This window comes from Apus apus, chromosome 17 (genome assembly GCF_020740795.1).
Source record: "Apus apus isolate bApuApu2 chromosome 17, bApuApu2.pri.cur, whole genome shotgun sequence".
NCBI classification, from domain to species: Eukaryota; Metazoa; Chordata; class Aves; order Apodiformes; family Apodidae; genus Apus; species Apus apus.
Window position 1 is genome coordinate 2414603 of NC_067298.1, and position 21390 is coordinate 2435992.

The following is a 21390-nucleotide window of genomic DNA, read 5'->3' on the forward strand; positions in this document are numbered from 1 at the left end:
GGACACCTCCCACCAGCCCAGGCTGCTCCAAGCCCCATCCAACCTGCCCTTCAACACTGCCAGGGATGGGGCAGCCACAGCTTCCCTGGGCAACCTGGGCCAGTGTCTCACACTGAAGAATTCCTTCCTAATGTCTAACCTAAATCTCCCCTTTTCCAGTTTTAATCCATTACTCCTTGTCCCAAGTCCCTCCCCAGCTTTCCTGGAGCCCCTTCAGGCACTGGAAGGTGCTCTAAGGTCTCCCTGGAGCCTTCTCTTCTCCAGGCTGAACACCCCAACTCCCTCAGCCTGTCTTCATAGATCAGTCACTTGAAAAGAAATTATATATACTATGTGAGACCTCTGTATGGATTTTGTATACTCAGCTATTTGTGCTGCTTAGAGACTCTTCAAATTGTATTTCAGAAGTTATTCTTTCTCCTCTTTCTCCTCTTTCTCCTAACTAGGAAAAGAAGCTGATGGAGGATCGAATTGCTGAATGTACTTCTCAGCTGGCTGAAGAGGAAGAGAAGGCCAAAAATTTGGCCAAGCTCAAAAACAAGCAGGAAATGATGATCACTGATTTGGAAGGTTTGTTCTTACTACACTTGTCTGTTAACAGCTTGGACATCATGCTAGAAAGGACTGGATCACTTCTTGCAGTGGATGCAGAGTCTGGTCCAGTCTTCTGGTCTAACCTTGTATGTAGATACCTTCATAGCTGTTATTTTTATCTAAATCTTGAAAGCTGTTTGTTTTGCTTGGAAGACTTAGTGCATTTGGCTGCTCAGTCTTTCTCGTGTTTAACTTGTTAGTTTTTCATTTTTGAGACTCCATTTCATTTATAGACACTCAGAAATTCATGTTGTTGCATTCATCCCTTAGGAACAAGGTAAAACATCTGCCTCTTGGGAAGCTGCTACACTTTAATAACACTTTAAAACAACATATTTCTGAAAGAATGTTACCAGGCATTCATTTGGCTTCTAATATTTTTTGAATAAGCAAATCTGAATTGTTTTCCTTTCCTTAATGCTTTGTTTATCTAAAATGGTTCAGTTTCTTTGGCCATTTCTGATTTTTCTGCCTGTGTTGCCAGAGGGTGAACTAGCCCTATAAGTAACCTTTCTTGATTTTATGGTGCTTTTTAAAAAATTACTTATGGCTGTGAATAGCTATTGTGCAACATTGAATAAGCTGCCAAGTCAAAGTTGCAAAATATAAAGCAAAGTTGCTTTCTGTGCCCTAATTTGGAAATAGTTTTTCCACTTACTGTATTGTGGCCTGTCTTGCTGCATATTTTAATAGTGATGTGCTTATGGAAGAATACCAAAGTTTAATCTGCACAGGAAAGTATTGAACTCACAGTGATAACAGGTGATGGATGTCCTGTTTCTTTCAAAAATCAAATTCAGAGACCTTAAGATGGGCATGTATGGGCTTTACTCACTGGAAAATAATGCTTGAGTAGTTGTGTGCTTAAATCAGGCCTAGTCGTTCTGAAGAGATTTGACAGATGTGTTTGGTTATGGTACTGTTCAGAGACTGATGACCTTGGAAATTAAAGCTTAAACATCAGACATGCCGTTTCTTGGCTAGAAAAGCACAGTAAAATGAAATTTACTCTTTGAGATGATGTAAGAATCCATGAAGGTCTCCCTGCTAGGGTCTTGGCACTGCTAGGCCACTGAAACTTGAAAAAAACAAATGGTTCTGTTTACTCTGAGCTTTCTCAGTTACAAAGTCAGGTCTTATGACACTGTTCTAACTGTTGCTCATGAGAAATAGGATCTAAAAACAGGGCAAAGTGCTATTTTATTTTTTTTTTCCCAGTGTGGAACTGTTTAAGAAGAAACAGTGTTACTTTAGATAGTCTGAGAAATCCCAAGTGGCACTGAGAGGTGAGGTCTGTGAGGTCTTTTCCACCCATGACCATTCTGTGATCCTTGAGCATGGCTCCCTTTCACATAGAAGATGATGTCCTGATCCAGCAGCAGGCTTAGAAAGATTGTGGGAGGAATTTCTGTCCTAAGGACCCATAAAGTCCAATAATTGACCAAGTCTAATAACTTAGATTGATGCTAATGCATCTAGAACTGTGCTAATGATATGCTAAGCAAAACCTTCCCCTGATTTAAATATGTTACACACCTGGTCATTAGCTCCCTGTGAACAATGCAGCCAGGAACTGTCTTCATCAGCCAACAGGCAGATCATCTAACTGGATTTCATTGCTGTGGCACTGATAACTGGGTGGTTTTCATAAAATACCACCTTAGGGCAGGAGTATCTTGGCTGCATGAATCACTTGCCATCAGGATTGTGGAGTCTTGCTAAACAACAGTGGGAAGGGAGTTAGTGGCACAGATACTTGCAAAAATCCAAGTTTTCTTTAAGCTGTGCTCTTTTCCAGCTAGACCTTCTGGAGTCTAGCCTAGTCCTTTCAAAACTCTGCAAGCCATCATTTTTTCCAGTCACACTTGTTCTTCATTTCTGAATCCTGGTGTCTGTGATCACCAGGCCTAGCAGCTCAAACTGCTCTTTTGTCAGATCCCATTCTGTGTATTTTCTGTTCTCCAAAATTTTTCCTCCAGTCATTGACTTTCTGAACTTTCTATTGACTTTTTCTTAACTTTCTACTGAAATCATCCAGATTTCTACTGAAATCATCCAGCTGCAGGCTGCAGAAAGAATTGACACAGCATATGTGACACTCCCTACCCTTCTTGCTGCCCCATTGCCCTGCTCCTGAATCTTCTGAGCATGACAAGGGCAAAAATTGTGTATCAATATAATTCTTTGCTCCCTTAGAGCGCTTAAAAAAGGAGGAGAAGACCCGACAAGAATTAGAAAAAGCTAAAAGAAAACTTGATGGTGAAACAACAGACCTACAGGACCAAATAGCTGAGCTGCAAGCCCAGATTGAAGAACTCAAGATCCAGCTGGCCAAGAAAGAGGAGGAGCTGCAGGCTGCTCTTGCTAGGTCAGAGCATGGTGGGGCTTAGGGCTGTAAAAGTGGGTAGAAACCTGCTTTCCCAGACCAAATTCCAGCTGACTGTGAAGTTATCATTTAGAACTGGGAATGTTAAAAGAGTAGCCAGTTCACTTTTGTACTGGAACATCTCTAGACACCTGGGTGCTGTGTGTAGATCTGGCAAAAAAGGGATTCAGTGTTTTGTCTGTATCCTTGCTGATAAGAACAATGTTTCACCAGGGTATAATAGCATTTGGGCTCTGGAATATTTTTCTTTTTTAAAGTTTCCCAGAGTTCAGCCTCATGAGGGAAAAAAACATGTAAATCTAAGAGAGCCTTCTTAATGGTCAGAGTACTTCATACTACATGTCTTACTCAGTAAAGATTTGTATTTTTTGGCTAATGATACATAATTTTGTGGGAAGAGAAAATTCTACAGACAGGGTGTATTTTTGGGCTGGTGTTGAGATCCACAAAACTGGAATACTTGAAAGTAAACTCGAAGGCTTGATCGTTCCAGCAGTGCATCTGTGGTACCTAGGGCACTGTGCTGCTTCTTGAGAGTAACTGGGCAGTCATGGTTGTCTGTCTATGAAGTTTTAAAGGTCTATTTTACTCTAGTGGGAAATGAATTATCATTTTATCATATCATATATTCAGCCTGGAGAAGAGAAGGTTGCAGGGAGACCTCATAGCAGCCTTCCAGTGCCTGAAGGGCCTCCAGGAAAGCTGGGGAGGGACTTGGGACAAGGAGAGGGAATGAGAGGACAAGGGGGGATGGATTTAAACTGGAAGAGGAGAGATTGAGGTTGGACGTTAGGAAGGAATTCTTTCCTGTGAGGGTTGTGAGACACTGTGACAGGTTGCCCAGGGAAGCTGTGGCTGCTCCATCCCTGGCAGTGTTGAAGGGCAGGTTGGATGGGGCTTGGAGCAACCTGGGCTGGTGGGAGGTGTCCCTGCCCATGCAGGGGTTGGAATGAGATGATCTTTAAGGTCCCTTCCCACCCAAACCATTCCATGGTTTGTGTACAGCATTTCAATAATGCTGGGCTGCTAGGAGAACAGATCTGAAACTATGAAATGTCATTAACTGTTGTGCCTGTGTTTAACAGAGGGGATGAAGAAGCAGTTCAGAAAAACAATGCACTGAAAGTGATAAGAGAGTTACAGGCTCAAATTGCAGAACTCCAGGAAGATCTTGAATCTGAGAAGGCATCGCGCAACAAGGCGGAAAAGCAGAAAAGAGATTTAAGTGAAGAGTTGGAGGCTTTAAAAACTGAACTGGAAGATACCTTGGATACCACTGCAGCCCAGCAAGAGCTGAGGTAGGATCTTATGTCTGTGTAAGAAGGCACCATTGAAATTAATTTTAAATTTACAAAGACTGAAGCATTGAGTTTGATAACCATTGCTGCTTCCTCTAGGACAAAGCGAGAGCAAGAGGTGGCTGAACTGAAGAAAGCAATTGAGGAGGAAACCAAAAACCATGAAGCCCAGATCCAGGAAATCAGGCAGAGGCATGCTACTGCCCTGGAAGAGCTCTCTGAGCAACTTGAACAGGCCAAAAGGGTGAGAAGAAAATTAATTACAGAAATATATTCTTCTGCTTCAGGGCTGTTTATCAGTAACATAAGTATAGTGACCCTTGCCCTGGAGATCTGCAGGCCTAGGTTGTCCTCTGTGCATGCATATCAATTGCAGCTGAATCAAACAGATCCTGCTGGTTTGAACATACTGCCACTGTTAGACGGTCTGGGCATCTATCTGAAAAGTGTTCATTAGACTTGGAAACTGCACCTAGAGAGAAATTCATGTAGTACCTGTGGGAGTTCTCCAGCAGCCACCTGCTTATTGGGTGAGCAGCAGTTCTCAGCATGAGTGAACTGCAGAATGCTTCCAAATCAGGTAAATAATATCAGCAAATGCTACAAATAATGAACTGTGAGTACAGGCAGTGTAAAAGTTCTTCCAGCCACACTTCATGCTCATACTGTGACCTCCTGTGCTAGGTATCTGGGGAGTATCTTACCCATTTGCAGAGCTGTCTTATGTTCTCTGGTACACACCACCAGAGGAGGCACACCTGGGTAGTGTGGTTCCTCCTAGTGCAGCTTGAGTGTCTTGTTCAGAAGTAGAATTATTCCAATGCTCTCATTTGTGGAATTATAGTTCTGGTCATTCCCAAGTGTATGTGTGGGCAGTTCACATACTGTAGTGCTATTTTTGTGTAGGGAATGCTTCACAAGGTTCCTTAGTTTAAAACACTAAGTGTGAAACATGAGTAGTTAAAGCTGGTGGAAATTACAGTTTATTCACCTGAAGATCCTGTTCATGTCTTCTGCTCTTTATTCATTAAATATTCACAATAAGAACATGAAAAGATGGAAAAAATACCCTGCAATCCTAAACAGAGATCCTGTGCTAAGATGATGTCAGTTCTGGTGATACAGTAAGAATGGCACTTAAACACCCCTTATGCCAATTATTACTTTAAAAAAAGGTTTTTGACAAATGTCAGGCAGTGGTGAAAAATGCTTTATTGTTGTGCACTTCCAGGCTGCAACGCCTACTGAATCCAGGGCAGCTTTAGTTGATATCTTTCCTTTTATTTCTGTGAGATGAGCCGTGCTGAAGTGTTACTGGGCACATTCCTTCCTACTTACAGTGCACTCAAACAGTCATTCTGCAGCACTGACATCCCAGGTCTTGTTGAATTCACAGAAGTGTCTTCTGGTCCTCACTGTTACCTGTGCCACCTGAGAGTGGAACAGCATTCACTTAGGCTGACACAGAATGTTATGCTGCAGCATTTTCAACACTCTCTCCTTCCAACTTGCTGAGCACTTGGCTTGTCTTTGAACTTGTAAACCTGATTTGCTGGACTGGATGTTTTTAGCAGAAAACTATTGATATGTAACAAAGTGCTGAATTTCTTTCCTTTTGTGTTTCTTTCTCAGTTCAAAGCAAATCTTGAGAAAAACAAGCAAGGCCTAGAGTCGGACAACAAGGAGTTAGCCTGTGAAGTGAAGGTACTGCAGCAGGTCAAGGCAGAGTCTGAGCATAAGAGGAAGAAGCTTGATGCTCAGGTGCAAGAGCTAACTGCTAAGGTCACAGAAGGAGAGAGACTGAGGGTGGAACTGGCTGAGAAAGCAAACAAGCTGCAGGTAAGGCTGGATGGGAGTCCTGAACTGGGTGAAAATACATAAGGAAGTAAAATCTTTAACCATATGCAGAAAATGATGAGGAGAAACAACTTTCAGAGATCCAGCAGGTCTACAGGAACTGAGTCTGTAGTTGATGGGGGAGGTGATCTCAGTCATGCACTCATATCCTTGAGAGAGTCTTGAAGTGGTGGAGATTGCTCAGTCTCAATCTCAGGTGGAGATTGCTGGACAGCCATGACATGAATGCTGAACTTTTTGAGCTATGTGAGAATTCTGCCAGCTTCTGAGTCCGTGGCTTCTCATCCTGGAGACCAAATCCTGCAGGAGGCTCTGCTGACAGCTGCTGGCCTGCAGGTTTTTGGCCTGGGAATGGAACTGAGTAGATTGGGCTGAGCTCATTTGTTGGTAATGGCCACAGGTTTCCTTTTCTGCTTCAAAGTTGGGAGCTTGGTAGGGATTGCAAGTAAAGGCCTATTCTTCTGGGAAATGGAGAAAATGGGCAAAATGCAGGCAGGGCTGACTTTTCAACCCTAGCAACGAGTCCTTGGGCAAATAAAGCTAAAGTGCTTCAGAAAGAGAATGGCCCAGTCCTGAGAGGAGCTTTTGGGCAGCGTCTCACGGTGTATGCAAGTAGCACAGCCTGAAATGGCAGGAGTTGGCACCTGGCAGTCACCTCTTCTCTTGCAGTGATGCTTTCAACCCAGCTGCCACACCGATGATCCCTGAATTAATGGCTCTGTAAAATACACAAGCCTGTAATGGAAAATGGCATTTAAGTATGAATGTGGCTGTTGGAATGACATACTCTGCTGAGCAGCATGCCTGTCTCCTGTTATGGTGTGTCCTTAAGCTCTAGACTGACACCCAGCTTCAAGTTGCTAAACTTCAGGATTTTTAGCTTGTTGCATTTCTTTCTTGGGGTCTGTTGTTGTCTTGCCATACCTGGAATTTGTTGAGGCTTTTGTGTTCTGCAGTTCCAGCTCCCAGTGGGATGTGGCTTTGTCCTGAGTCAGCTCCAGGCTGTTACCTTTAGACTGTTTGCTTTGCAGAACGAGCTGGATAATGTCTCAAGCCTCTTGGAGGAAGCAGAGAAGAAAGGCATTAAGTTTGCCAAGGATGCAGCTAGTTTGGAATCTCAGCTCCAGGATACACAGGTGTGTGTGTGCAGTGAAGCCTGAACTTGGAAGCTTTGTTCCTCATTTAGATGCTAAATGCAGAACAGAAAATACATTTTTCATTCACGGGTTGGAAAGTCCCTTGGGTAGAAGCTCTATTTCCTATTGCAGTCTAGTGAACTGCAGTGTAGAATGACTACAGTTTTTCATTATCTAAAATTCACTACTTGATACACTGTAGCCTTTCAGTTTCTCTTTTATTTCTTAGCCTTTGTGGGAGATTAATTAAAAAAAAACCAACAACCTTCCAAGTAGAATGTAAATATGATCCTTGGGTTGTATCAAAGGCAGAAGGGACATATGCTGTCTTTTACTGACAGCTTACATTCTTAAAACTGTCAGTGTTTGGGTTAAATAATGCAGCTTTATGCATGTATTCATCACTTAAATATATTCTTTTTTTCCCCCTGAATAGAAATGCTAATGGTGACTACTTGAATAATGTTAATCATAATTGGAGAGGTCTGTGAGGAGCAGGATGGGAGGGAGGGCTGGTGGTTACACCTTTGATTATTTTCCATTCTGACAGAAGTTTCCACTGCCAGATTACAGCTGTCTTTAAACTGACCTTTATTTTCAAGCAATGCAGCAAAACTTGGAAGCATTCTGCCATTGCAGGATGTGCTGCTATATATTCTTCCCAGGTGATTTAAAACAGAGACTTGTCTGAAAGAAGAAAAAGAATTTTTGAAGGTGACTTCTGTGCTTGTCCCTTTAAAGACAGAAAAGTATCATCCTTTAACTTCTAGAACAGACAGTGGCATGAATTCCCTGATCAGGAATATGCTTTATAAAGGTTTAAATGAACCCAAAAGGAATGAGCAGTGCCTTTTTCAACACCCACATTACAGACACCTTCATAAGTATGTCCTTGTACAAAAAAAGCTGTCAGGAAAATAATCAAACCTGGGACTTGGTGCAGAGTAATGGAGGGTGGTAGCCCAAGGCCACAGCAAACATGCTGAGAGCCACACTGGACTTGGGCTGTGCCTGTTGTGTCACAGGAGCTGCTTCAGGAAGAAACCCGCCAGAAACTCAACCTGAGCAGTAGGATCAGGCAGCTGGAGGAGGAGAAGAACAACCTGCAAGAGCAGCAGGAGGAGGAAGAGGAGGCCAGGAAGAACTTGGAGAAACAGATGCTGGCCTTGCAGTCCCAGGTAAGCTGCTGTAGATGACAGGACTTGTGTGAGGCCTGTGCATTCCAGGTGAGATGAACTGGTGTCCCAAACCCCTTGGAAAAATGACCTGGAATTTGCATACACGTTTGACCAGGTTTCACAATATTATTTCCTGTGGTCTTTCTTTGTTGCAGTAAAGACTAGTACAACCAGCTGCAATGGGCAGGACTTTCCCCCACTTAGTACCCTGCTAGCTCACATTTTTCTTTCACTTTAGCTAAAAATAACATCTTTTTCTGGTTTTGTATCCCACAACTGATGCCTTTCTTTCCTTCTTGTGATGCACTACGCGACGTTATTATATTAAATTTCAGCTGGCTGATGCTAAGAAAAAGGTAGATGATGACTTGGGAACCATTGAAGGCTTGGAGGAAAATAAGAAGAAATTGTTGAAGGACATGGAGTCCTTAAGCCAACGCCTGGAGGAGAAGGCAATAGCTTATGATAAGCTGGAAAAGACAAAGAACCGCCTGCAGCAAGAGCTGGATGACTTGATGGTGGATCTAGATCATCAGCGCCAGATTGTTTCTAACTTGGAGAAGAAGCAGAAGAAGTTTGATCAGGTAGTCTAGTTTCCTGTCACCTTGCTGCTCTCTGTGATTTTTTCAAGGGCATCTTGCAGGAATGAGCCTTGTGACAAGGGTCTGACTGGAGCCTTGTGCTTATTGATAAACCTTTTGTCAGCAGCTGGGCCTTTGTTAAGAGTAACTTGTCTCTCAGTGTCAGGGAGCTAAATGCCACTTTTGAGTCTTGTTAGATCAAGTAATAAGTTCTTTATATACAAAAAGGAAATGATATTGGATCAAAAACTTAAGAATAGTATTGTAATGCCTCAAGGTAGACTAAGAAAGGATGTGAAGGCTGAAAGATGAAAACAATACAAAATGTATTTAATCTTGATTAGTACCTTGCTTTCCTCATCTCATCCCAGATCAGCTTGTAGCTGTTCTCTTGCTAGCACTTTGATCAAGACTGAGAGACTAGACATTCTGAAGGCCAATTAGAGCATTAACCACTTCATTGACTAAAACACCTGAGGCAGGAGGGACTTGATTATATACCTGATGAGATGGGTTAATTATTCCTTATGTTCAGTTGCTGGCAGAAGAGAAGAACATTTCTGCCAGATATGCAGAGGAGAGAGATCGTGCTGAAGCAGAAGCAAGAGAGAAGGAAACCAAAGCACTGTCCCTGGCTCGGGCTCTGGAAGAAGCCCTGGAAGCTAAGGAAGAATTTGAAAGACAGAATAAACAGTTGCGTGCAGATATGGAAGATTTAATGAGCTCTAAAGATGATGTGGGCAAAAATGTAAGTATGTCTCCACACCCTGTTCTGTTAAATACTGCAGAGGGAATGGCACAGGGAAACTCCCTGGCTCAATAAGTATATTGACACAAAAATAAAAGTTTCTGAAGCTGATTTATAACCCAAAATTCTGGAGAAACTGATGTTCAGAATAAGGGAAGGGGGTGGTCTTTATTTGCATCAGGCCTCTTCAAAGGAGGTGAGGACATGGAGAGCAGGAGTTGCTGGCCAAATGACTTAGGGCACCTGTGCTAGATTTAAGAGCTTGTCTTGCTACTGCTTTTTCTCTGGTGTTGCATGGCTCATCCCTCCAATCATCTGCATGGATGTTTGTTGGGTTCTCCAATCCAGGCTTAAGAGATGCTGCTGTTCTGATTCAATGTCCAATTCAGAGCATAACAAACATAGTGCTCTGGGCTCATAAAATGTCTTATTTGACTGGGTTCATATAATGTCTTGTTTTGTTGTTGATAACTGCTGATGTTGAGATACCTGAAGGAGGGGGACTGATTAATGTCTGTGGCTTAGGTCCATGAACTGGAGAAGTCAAAGAGAACTTTAGAGCAACAGGTTGAAGAGATGAGGACTCAGCTTGAGGAACTGGAGGATGAACTGCAGGCCACAGAAGATGCTAAGCTTCGCTTGGAGGTGAACATGCAAGCTATGAAAGCCCAGTTTGAGAGAGATCTGCAAGCCAGAGATGAACAGAATGAAGAGAAAAAGAGGATGCTGGTTAAACAAGTATGTCTATTTTACTGTACTTCATGGTGGGAAGGGGGTGAGGATCTTTTGCCAAAGCTCTGTGGCTTCACTGATAACTTCCTACCAGAAAAATACAACTCTCTGTTTAAAGATCCCTTCCTATAGAAATCCTAAGCACTGATATTTTCAAAGAGTTGAATAAATCTTGTTGAGGATTGGCCACTGCCAACTGTTGGTGTCAGTCTGCTACTGGTGGTCTTAGTGATTCAGTCAGAATTAGTGACATCTGCCCTAAAAGTGATGCCTGAATCACTGAAAAAGCTGGTCACGAAGGAGCTGAACAGATGAAATGGAAATGCTTCAGATGCTGAGTTACTGTCCTGGTTTTCCTTTTTGGCAGCTCAGAGATTTTTGCTTCCAGTCTGTGGATTTGGTTTTGCCATCTGCAGTGTCTTCCCACGGAGCTTACATTCTGTAGGCTTCTCCAATGGAGTAATTTTAACCCTGTGCTGCAGGGGCCTTTGGGAGTCCCCAAGCATTGTTTTAGGATTTTGAATTTGCTCCATAGAATCATAGAATGGTTTGGGTTGGAAGGTCATCTAGAGCCAACCCCCTGCATGGGCAGGGACACCTCCCACCAGCCCAGGTTGCTCCAAGCCCCATCCAACCTGCCCTTCAACACTGCCAGGGATGGGGCAGCCACAGCTTCCCTGGGCAACCTGGGCCAGGCTCTCACCACCCTCACACTCCAGAATTCCCTCCTCATGTCTCACCTAAATCTCCCCTCCTCCAGTTTTCAACCATTCCCCCTTGTCCTCTCACTCCCTGCCCTTGTCCAAAGTCCCTCCCCAGCTTTCCTGGAGCCCCTTCAGGTACTGGAAAGCTGCTGTGAGGTCTCCCTGGAGCCTTCTCTTCCATCCCTGGCACTGAGCCTGCCCAACACCTTGATTGATTTCCCAGGTGCGAGAGCTGGAGGCAGAGCTGGAGGACGAGCGCAAGCAGAGGGCTCTGGCTGTGGCAGCCAAGAAGAAAATGGAGATGGATCTGAAGGACCTGGAGGGTCAGATAGAAGCTGCAAACAAGGCTCGAGATGAAGCAATCAAGCAGCTACGTAAGCTCCAGGTAGGCACAGCTAATCAACTGAGCTGCTTTCTCTCCTGGTGAGTCTGTCAAGGGTGTTGCTTTTCATTACAGACATTGGTAGTTTGAAGGCAGCAGGAGTCCCAGGCTCAGCTGTGCTGCCATGTGCCAGAGTATCTGCTCTGAGCTCCCCACCTGCTCCACACTCAGCCTTTTGTCACCAGGGAGTTATGATTGTCCCCTCTGTACTTCTACTCACTAGTCATCTTTTTCTTTATTTCAACACTTTGCATAAGAATTTCCTGAGCATTGCTTTCTAGCCTGCATTTTAAAATTTGTGGTGTTTTGTATCATTGAATTTACTGATTTTTAGCTCAGCTCTTGCTGACTGCTGCTTCCTCCAGCTGCTGGGCTTTTTAAGGTGTTACCAGCCAAAAACACTCCAGAGAAAAAGGAGGAGTAAATTTTAGTTGCTTTAAAAAAGCTTCAAGGTGCTTATTCTTTTTAGTTTGGCAAGAAAAAAACAAACAGTCCTTGTGTCAAGGATTTATTTTCCATTCCCAGAAAAATATATGAGATCTGGTACACTTCAGTTTTGCCAAAGATTTTCATGGCAAGACCATGTAAAGCATATGGCAAATTAAATTGCCTATTCACTTGATTCTTTGGCAAGACTATTGCAAATCCTGCTTCAGCTGAAGAAGGGCAGTTCTGGAACTGAGCCCTGGATGAAGAGGGAGTATGGGTTAAAGCAAGAAATGCTGGTGCCCAGCAGTACCCTGCTGGTTTAGTCCAAGAGAACAGGACAGGTAGAGTGCACACCTGATCTCTGTGCCCTTTCACACAACCACCTGAAATAAGTGCTCTAGTGACTGGTGTGTTCTGCAGATGCAGGTACAGCTTAAATGCAGGTTCTCCAACTTTCTTCCTCTTTTAGCATCTCAAGTCAAACTTACCATAGAATCACAGACTGGTTTGGGTTGGAAGGGACCTTAAGGATCATCAGGTTCCAACCCCCCTGCATGGGCAGGGACACCTCCCACCAGCCCAGGCTGCTCCAAGCCCCATCCAACCTGCCCTTCAACACTGCCAGGGATGGGGCAGCCACAGCTTCCCTGGGCAACCTGGGCCAGGCTCTCACCACCCTCACAGGAAAGAATTTCCTCCTCATATCCAAACTGAATCTCCCCTCTTCCAGTTTTAATTCATTTCCCCTCATCCCATCCCTCCCTGCCCTTGTCCCAAGCCCCTCCCCAGCTTTCCTGGAGCCCCTTCAGGCACTGGAAGCTGCTCTAAGGTCTCCCTGGAGCCTTCTCTTCTCCAGGCTGAACACCCCAACTCTCCCAGCCTGGCTCCAGAGCAGAGCTGCTCCAGCCCTTGGATCATCTTCGTGGCCTCCTCTGGACTCTCTGCAGGAACTCCATGTCCTTCTTGTGCTGGGGACCCCAGAGCTGACCCCAGCCCTGCAGGGGGGTCTCACCAGAGCAGAGGGGGATGGATCCCCTCTGTGGCCCTGCTGGTCACAGTGCTGGTGACACAGCCCAGAACACAGTTGGTTTCTGGGCTCCAGCCTGTGGTGCTGGCTCATGGTGAACTTCTCATCACCCAACACCCCCTAATCCTTCTCCTCAGGGCTGAACTTCTGCAGATTAGGATCTTAGTTAAGCATTTCTTAAGGGAAGCACAAATATGTTCCTCTAGGTTTGCAAAATGGTGCATTGTGTTAATTCTGCTCTGAGAATAGTTTCTTACCATGTATTCATTTTTGGGTTTCTTAGTCAATTGAAGTCAATTTTTTACAAGGTATTCCAAGAGCTTTCCATCTCCATCAGTTTCATGATAACTGTAATTGAGCAGCTCTTTATTAGAGTTTTATCCTACAAGAAATAAACCAGATAAATGAGGTTGAGCCTTATAATGTGATATTTCTGACAAATTGAGTGATGGAAAGATGAGAAAATGAAGTTTTACTATGAAATGAAGAACTTAAAGTGCATTTAAGTGGAATGAAGCCACCTTGGGAGGAAGGTTTTACCTCTTAAGGGCCAAAATGCTTCAGGGCTGCTAATAATTCTTGTGATTGTCCTAATGCAACATGGCATTTTCTTTCCTCTGCTTTCCAACTGCAGGCTCAGATGAAAGACTATCAGAGGGAGTTGGAAGAAGCCCGTGCCTCCAGAGATGAGATCTTTGCCCAGTCCAAAGAGAGTGAAAAGAAGCTGAAGGGTCTGGAAGCAGAAATACTCCAGCTCCAAGAGGTGAGACTGAAATCCAATAAATTTGCATTTCTTGTTCAAGTAAGAATATCAGAGGGTAAAAAGGCAAAAAGCAATCTAGGGAGTTGAACAGAGAAATGGGAGCCAGGAGAACTTTCTCTTCCTCCCTGCCCCAGGTCATTAGTGAACTTCCTGCAGCTTTGTGGGAGTTGTTCTAGCACTCTGGACTTCATCTGTCTACCTGGGTAGGAGGAAAGCTTCCATACTGCTTCAACAGGTTTGAGGCCTCACTAACATTTGCAGAGTGGTTTGAGGGTCTCTGAAAGGTGCAGTGCACAGTGTCAGTACCAAAATGGATTATGGAAGTATTTCAAAACCCCACAGTCTCTCCAGTACCTCAGTTGGATCAGTGAAGCCTGTGGAGGGTGGTCACTCTGCCCTCTTGGGTCCTCATCCCTGTCTCCTCTGGGCACATCCCTGTCTCCTCCCTGTTTCCTCTTTGTTGGCAACTGATGTTAGAGCTCCAAGTCCTGCTGCCTCTCACTTATCTCCCATCATGTCCTTGGCCTGCCACAAGGTCAAGCATCAGCAGAATTGCCTTGTGTGAGAAGCTGCCTCTTTTTGTGACCCGTGCTAGCTGCAGATCACAGTGTGAAGCAATCAAAGGTTTCACTACACTTGCTGTTTGAGCCTTTACAGAGAACACAGGACTTACTAGAGCTTCTCTGTGTCATTCTTTTGTGGACTTCAGACTTGCCTTGCACTTGCAGTGCATTTAATTGTCCCTCTTAGCAAGTGCTTGGGTGTTTCTGCCACTGAAACCCTTCCATGACACAAGATGCAGAGCTGTTTCTGCTTCTCTGTTCAAGCTTTTATTCTCTATACTTTGCTTGCATTTGTACTGTGCCCTCTGTAAGAACCCAAAACCTTGGCCTAATTTAGTGCCCACTTTACACTGAATGTGCTTATGAGAGCAGGTGACAGGATGGTTTTCTCCTGCTGTTCAGAGCTTGCATGTTACTGATGCTCACAGATTTATTTTGTCCTTAACTGTGCCAAGAACACTTGAGGGACAGGGAGGAATAAACCCATGGAGTCACAGGGCAGCTAAGGGGGGGAATCTCAGGATGATGTCAGCAGTTCTTTTACAGCAGTTGCTTCTGCTTCTCCACTAAAAGACCTCAGGGATATCACACTTCACAGCATCTCCCTGAAGTTACTAGAAGGCCAAAGTGATGGCAGAAGTTTTGAGATTCCTAATGCTGAAATGGATCTTTTCCCAAACCTTCCCAGGAGTTTGCTGCGTCGGAAAGAGCCCGTCGTCATGCTGAGCAAGAAAGGGATGAGCTGGCTGATGAGATTGCAAACAGTGCTTCAGGAAAGTGAGTCACCAAATGTATTCATTGTGCTTCTGAAGACCTTCAGGCACCAGGAGCTGTGGTTCTGCTTGAAAACTCTGTACTGACCTGTCTTCATGGTCGAAATTCCTGGTGGTTATGAAGAGAAGTGCAGACACAGTAGCTTCTCGTGGCAATTTGCAGTGCCTGAAGTATCAGAAGCAAACTGGCCAGTAGCTCTGCATGAGATCTGACCGTGTCTTGACCCAGATACTCCCTTTCTAGGTCAGCTCTGCTGGACGAGAAGCGCCGGCTGGAGGCTCGGATCGCGCAGCTGGAGGAAGAGCTGGAGGAGGAGCAGAGCAACATGGAGCTCCTCAACGAGCGCTTCCGAAAGACCACGCTGCAGGTGACCCCTCTGGCCGTGCTGCAGGGGCAGCTGGTGCTTCAGTGTGCAGCCAAGTGGAGGCTCTGAGTAGCACCAGGTGATCTCCTGCTCTCCTCCTGGCAGGTGGACACGCTGAACTCGGAGCTGGCGGGGGAGCGAAGCGCTGCCCAGAAGAGCGAGAACGCGCGGCAGCAGCTGGAGAGGCAGAACAAGGAGCTGAAAGCCAAGCTGCAGGAACTGGAGGGGTCTGTGAAGTCCAAGTTCAAGGCAACAATATCTACTCTAGAAGCCAAGATTGTGCAGCTAGAAGAACAGCTTGAGCAGGAGGCCAAGTAAGGAAAAAAAATAATCTGTTTGCCTGTGTTTGCTCGGTCAGTTGAGTGTCTGAAGCCTCCGTGCCACAGCTTTGTGGAGGGCTGAGATGTGAGCTTTCCTCACAGGCTGGTTGGTTTATTATCCAAAAACTGCTGTTGAGGGGGACACTTTAGCAAGGCAGTTGAAAAGTACCAGGGGTTAAAAGCTTCACAATCTATTTACTCATTAACTCTTGAAGTTAGCCAGGTGAGTATGTTGACTGGTAATTGCAGGATCCACAAGGTGCTGCAGGAGTTTCTCCAGACAAGATGAGACATCCCCTTGGGACACCTGCTCTCTTTGGTTAGAGGAAGCAAGTTGAACAGCTTAGTGTGGCAGCTTAAGTTAGTTGCAGTGACTCCTGTGCTCTGCAGAATTCTTTCTGCCATGAGCTCTTCTGTCTGTCATTGCCATCTTGGTCCTACAAAGAACTCTTTTTTAGCTAGTTCCTCCCAGAAGCTGAAGATGGGCTGTCTTACCAGCATCTCCCTTCTCCTTGTGCTTTTGGCTCCATGGGAGGACTGTCTGACTGGTTAACAAGAACTTGAAAGCTGCTCTGTCCAGTCTTATTGTGAAGAAGCACCTTCTTACCCCTCTTCCCAGCCTGCAGGCCACACTCACACTGCTCCAGTGTGAAGGCTTCATGCTTCAGAGCTTCATGCTTCAGAGCTTCATGCTTCAGAGCTGCATCCCAGCCACCAGCTGCTAAAGCTGAGTCAGTTCTGGTGGTGGTGGCAGGTGTGTTCAGAGGAATCAACTATCAGTTACACTTGGAGGTGCTGGAGTGTGTCCAGAGAAGAGCCACCAAGCTGGGGAAGGGTCTAGACAGCAAGTGATACAAGGAGCAGCTGAGGTGACTGAGGATGTTTAGTTTGGAGAAAAGGAGTCTGAGGGGAAACATCACTGCTCTCTACAACTACCTGAAAGGAGGTTGTAGGGGTGGGGGTGTTGGCCTCTTCTCCCAAGTACTCCTTATTACTTCTCCCAAGTAAATAAGGACAGGACCAGAGGAAATGGCCTGAAGTTGGGCCAGGGGAGGGTTAAACTGGATATTAGGAAGAATTTCTACAGGGAAGGAGTGGTCAGGCACTGGAACAGGCTGCCCAGGGAGGTGGTGGAGTCACCATCCTTGGGTGTATTCAAGAAATGTGTAGATGTGGCACTTCAGGACATGCTTTAGTGGCTGAGGTTGTGGGGTTTTATCTGGGTGTTTGTTGTTAGTCTGGGGTTTGGTTTGTGAGTTGACTGTTTGACTCAGTGATCCCAGAGGTCCTTTCCAGCCATGATGATCCTGTGAGGCCAGAGCCTTTCAGAAAGGACAGATCTTGTGTTCCCAGCCTTCAAGTACTGGGATAAATGCTGGCTTTTGATGATTCCAGGGAAAGAGCAGCTGCTAACAAACTGGTGCGTCGTACAGAGAAGAAACTGAAGGAAGTCTTCATGCAGGTGGAGGATGAACGTCGACACGCAGACCAGTACAAGGAGCAGGTAGGTGGAGGGGGCTTAGCTTTTAAGGCCTGTTTCTCAGCAAAGGCAAATTAAACCATATTTAGAGTAGAAAGGCCTTTGTTAAGAAGCATTTCAACAAAAACATTTGAGGGAACCCCCGGTTTGATCACTAGACCAGCACTCCTGTGTGATGGGCCATTATGTACCCTGGCATCCCAGACCCAGGAGCTCTGCAGCATTTCAAATTTCCCCCTCTGTTCTGCCCTGGTGAGGCCACAGCTGGAGAACTGTGTCCAGTTCTGGGCTCCCCAGTTCAAGAGAGACAGGGAACTGCTGGAGAGAGGCCAGCAGAGGGCAACAAAGATGATTGGGAGATTGGAGCATCTTCCTGATGAGGAAAGGCTGGGAGGGCTGGGACTGTTCAGCCTGGAGAGAAGACATAAGAGAAACCTTATCAATGCCTGTAAGTGTTTAAGGGTGGGTGCAGGAGGATGGAGCCAGACCCTGCTCAGCAGTGCCCAGGGACAGGACGAGGGGCAACGGGCACAGGCTGGAACATGGGAAGTGACATGGAAATAGGAGGAAAAACTTCTTTACAGTGAGGGTGACAGAGCCCTGGGACAGGCTGCACAGGGAGGGTGTGGAGTCTCCTTCTCTGGAGAAATTCTGGAGAAGTAGAGAGGTGATTGTTCCCCTGTGCTCAGCACTGGTGAGGCCACACCTGAGTATTGGGTCCAGTTTTGGGCACCTCAATTCCAGAGAGATCTCGAGGTGCTGGAGCGAGGACAGAGGAGGGCAAGGAAGCTGGGGAAGGGCCTGGAGAATCAATCTGATGAAGAAGGCTTGAAGGAGCTGGGGATGTTTAGTCTGAGGAAGAGGAGGCTGAGGGGAGACCTCATCAGTCTCTACAACTACCTGAAAGGACATTGTGGAGAGGTTGGTGCTGGTCTCTTCTCAAAGGTAATCACTGTTAGAACAAGAGGGAAGGGCTTCAAGCTGCACCAGGGCAGGGTTAGACTGGACATGAGGAACAATTTCTTCACAGAGAGAGTGATTAGACACTGGAACAGGCTGCCCAGGGAGGTGGTTGAGTCACCATCCCTGCATGTGTTGAAGGGTGGTTTGGATGTGGTGTTGGTGGAGATGGTTTAGGGGAGAACTTTGTAGAGCAGGGATGATGGTTGGACTCGGGGATCCCACAGGGCTTTTCCAACCTGAATAGTTCTATGATTCTATTCCAAACCCACCTGGGTGCAGCCCTGGGTAAAGTGCTCCAGGGCATCCTGCTTTAGTGGGAGAGTTGGCCTAGATGATCTCCAACTCTCCAACTCAAGATGATCTCCCTTCCACCTCGGACGATTCTGTGAGATCAGCCTGGAGTCTGCGGGGAGGCTGGAGGTTCCTCTCCAGCTGGGGTGGTCAGGGAGCACCTCCCTGAGCTCCCAGATGGTGGGGCTGCAGCTGCCGAGTTTGATCCTGACGACCTGGTTTTGTGTTTTAGATGGAAAAGGCAAATGCCAGGATGAAGCAGCTGAAACGCCAGCTGGAGGAGGCTGAGGAGGAAGCCACACGTGCAAACGCCTCCCGACGCAAACTCCAGCGGGAACTGGACGATGCCACGGAGGCCAACGAGGGCCTGAGCCGGGAGGTCAGCACCCTGAAGAACAGGCTAAGGTAGGTGGTGCCAGCAGCAGGCAGGGCTTGGTCTGAGCCCTCCTGTGCCCACAGGCTGTCCCCAAAATTTGGGTTTCTTGGGGAGCTTCCAGCTGTGGCGCTGCAGGAGCAGCTCTGCTGGCCTTAGGGGATGGGCCAAACTGGAACCTGCTGGGACCTGCTGACCAAGCCTGGTGGTGATAACAGGGATGAGTGTCTTTGCATGGAGAGCTGCACCAGTGAGCAGGTGATGAGCAGGTTCCCTGTCCAACCCTTCCAGGAGGCTGTAAAGAGGTGGAGCTTGGGCTGTTCAATTAAGTTAGAAGTGATAGGACAAGAGGTGATGGCCTCAAGTTGCACCAGGGGAGGTTGAGAGGCTGGATGTTAGGAAGAATTTCTTCACCCGAGGGGTTGCCAGCGAGGTGTGACCCATCAGCAACTCCTCCCCATGTTGTTGGCAGGAGAGGAGGTCCCATCACCTTCTCCAGTCGGTCTGGGAGGCGCCAGCTGCACATTGAAGGGGCCTCCCTGGAGCTCTCGGACGACGACGCGGAGAGCAAAGGCAGCGACGTGAACGAGGCGCCGGCGGCGCCCGCCGAGTAGAGCCCTGTCCCACCAACTGCATGCAGAGACCTCTGGCACCACCGTGGGCAGGGGGAGGAGGAGGAGGAGGACTCCCCTGACCACCCAACTGCCTTGTGGCCCTAAATCTGCCTTACCAGACGCCGGCACGCTACAAGGTTACTTATCATAGGTCAACGATGTCTTAAGGCTCTCCAGCCTCACCATTACTGTACCCTGCTTCAGATATAGGTACAACTGCTTTTTTTTTATATATAGTAAACAAAATGGGATCGTCTCTGTTCAGTGCATCTCTTTTCCAGATACTCATTGTAAAGCCATTTTATAAAAGCATCATGTGAAGGATGAAACTTGGGGTGTTTTTTTTTTTTTTTTTTTGGTTTTTTTTGGTGTTTTGTTTTTACCAATACAGAAACTTCATTCCCAGAGGGGTAGGTGGTTGGGACAGCCCCCGTGTCATGACTGTGCATGCTTTGTCCTACAGACAACATCCTTCCGTTCCTTCCTTGCTCAGGTGGCCCTGGGCTGTGTTGAGTCTCTTGGATCCCTGAAGACCAAACTGCACCTGTATCTTTCTTTTCTCCTCATGGTTGTGACCAGCACACAACCAGCGAGTGAACTGTGAAAAGGCCTTGGGGGGGGAAGTGTTAGAGGGAAATGTAGGGATGAATGAGTAGTGTCCTTTTTTTTTTTTTTAATTTTTGAACCTCCCAATATCATTTTGAAGTGTTCTCAGCACCTGCTCCATCAGTGAGTGTTCCTGCAGTACAGGCAAACTGAGAGAGTCACCTTCCCTCATCTGTACAGCACTTCTGCCCCTCCCGCCCCCCGCAGAGCTGTGTAAATATTCAGGCTAAATACAATGTGAACACCAGTGGGAAACAAAACACACCGCGCAGGCAACGTTAATTTATTCACTTAGGGCTGAGTGAGTCCTCAGGACATGGAGCCCAGTGTCTGCACCCAGGGAGGAGGCTGCTGAGCTCCCTGAGCAGCCAGCCTGGCCTCAGCAGGGAGCTGGGCCACCAGCCCCGGGGCCCCTGGCCACTGGTACCACCCAGGGCTCAGCGAGGGGGTTGCCTGCCTAGAGTTAACATGCCAGTGGATGTGAATCCTTTTCTTTTTTGTTGTTGTTGTTGTTGTTTTTTATTTTGAACAGTATTACAGCGAGTAGTTAGTGTTTCCTTTCGTTGAAATAGCTGAAAACCTGACACTACAGAAAGTGCCTTAGACACTACAGTACTAAGACAATGTTACATATATAATTTGCCTATATAACAATGATTTAATGTATTAATTTTGACTGTGCTTCATATCATGTACCTCTCTAGTCCAAGTGGTATTATTGATATTAGTGAGAATGAATCAGTGTTAACTAGGAAACTTCCTCTGCCACATGCTCAAAAAGACATGGATTTCCTTTTTTTTTTTGGTTAAAAGCTTTAACATCTGTCGCAAAGGTTTTGTTGTGTGTGTTTGGGTATTTTTAATCAAACTGGCTGTTGACCACCAGGCATCTGACTGCAAATATCTTGTTTTCTTGTATACCCATATTTCTAGACAATGATTTTTGTAAGACAATAAATTTATTCATTCTAGATGCGGCCGCCTGCTCTGTTTACTTACAGGAAGAGCTTTCTCCTGAGGCTGGCATAGACCTTAATAAACAAGAATATGACTGGAAGCTGCTTTTCCCTTTTTCCTCTTTTGTTTGCTTGAGGGTTTGTGGTTTTCTTTCTTTTATTTTCACCTAAATCCAGCATCAATGGCCTGCTCAGGGCTGAGCCTTTGCCTTTCAACTCAAATTGCAAGCCCAGCTGGAGCCCAAGGGGAGCTCTGAGCTGCAGTCCCAGC

General features: G+C 46.1%; 1 protein-coding gene across 4 annotated transcripts in view; it reads left to right on the forward strand.

Annotated features, from left to right (window-relative positions):
- Positions 1-21134, forward strand: part of MYH10 (myosin heavy chain 10) — a 105394-nt gene extending 84260 nt beyond the window's left edge. For all 4 annotated transcript variants that reach the window (XM_051634661.1, XM_051634664.1, XM_051634662.1 and 1 more), the window contains 18 exons: positions 447-570; positions 2791-2962; positions 4066-4278; positions 4378-4522; positions 5911-6117; positions 7167-7271; positions 8297-8449; positions 8785-9033; positions 9566-9778; positions 10304-10516; positions 11438-11599; positions 13687-13815; positions 15067-15155; positions 15396-15519; positions 15622-15830; positions 17232-17340; positions 18803-18975; positions 19416-21134. In XM_051634661.1, the coding sequence (XP_051490621.1) occupies positions 447-570; positions 2791-2962; positions 4066-4278; positions 4378-4522; positions 5911-6117; positions 7167-7271; positions 8297-8449; positions 8785-9033; positions 9566-9778; positions 10304-10516; positions 11438-11599; positions 13687-13815; positions 15067-15155; positions 15396-15519; positions 15622-15830; positions 17232-17340; positions 18803-18975; positions 19416-19557 (2931 nt within the window). In that variant the 3' untranslated portion in view covers positions 19558-21134. The remainder of the gene's footprint in view (positions 1-446; positions 571-2790; positions 2963-4065; positions 4279-4377; positions 4523-5910; positions 6118-7166; positions 7272-8296; positions 8450-8784; positions 9034-9565; positions 9779-10303; positions 10517-11437; positions 11600-13686; positions 13816-15066; positions 15156-15395; positions 15520-15621; positions 15831-17231; positions 17341-18802; positions 18976-19415) is intronic.
- The last annotated feature ends 256 nt before the right edge of the window (positions 21135-21390 follow it).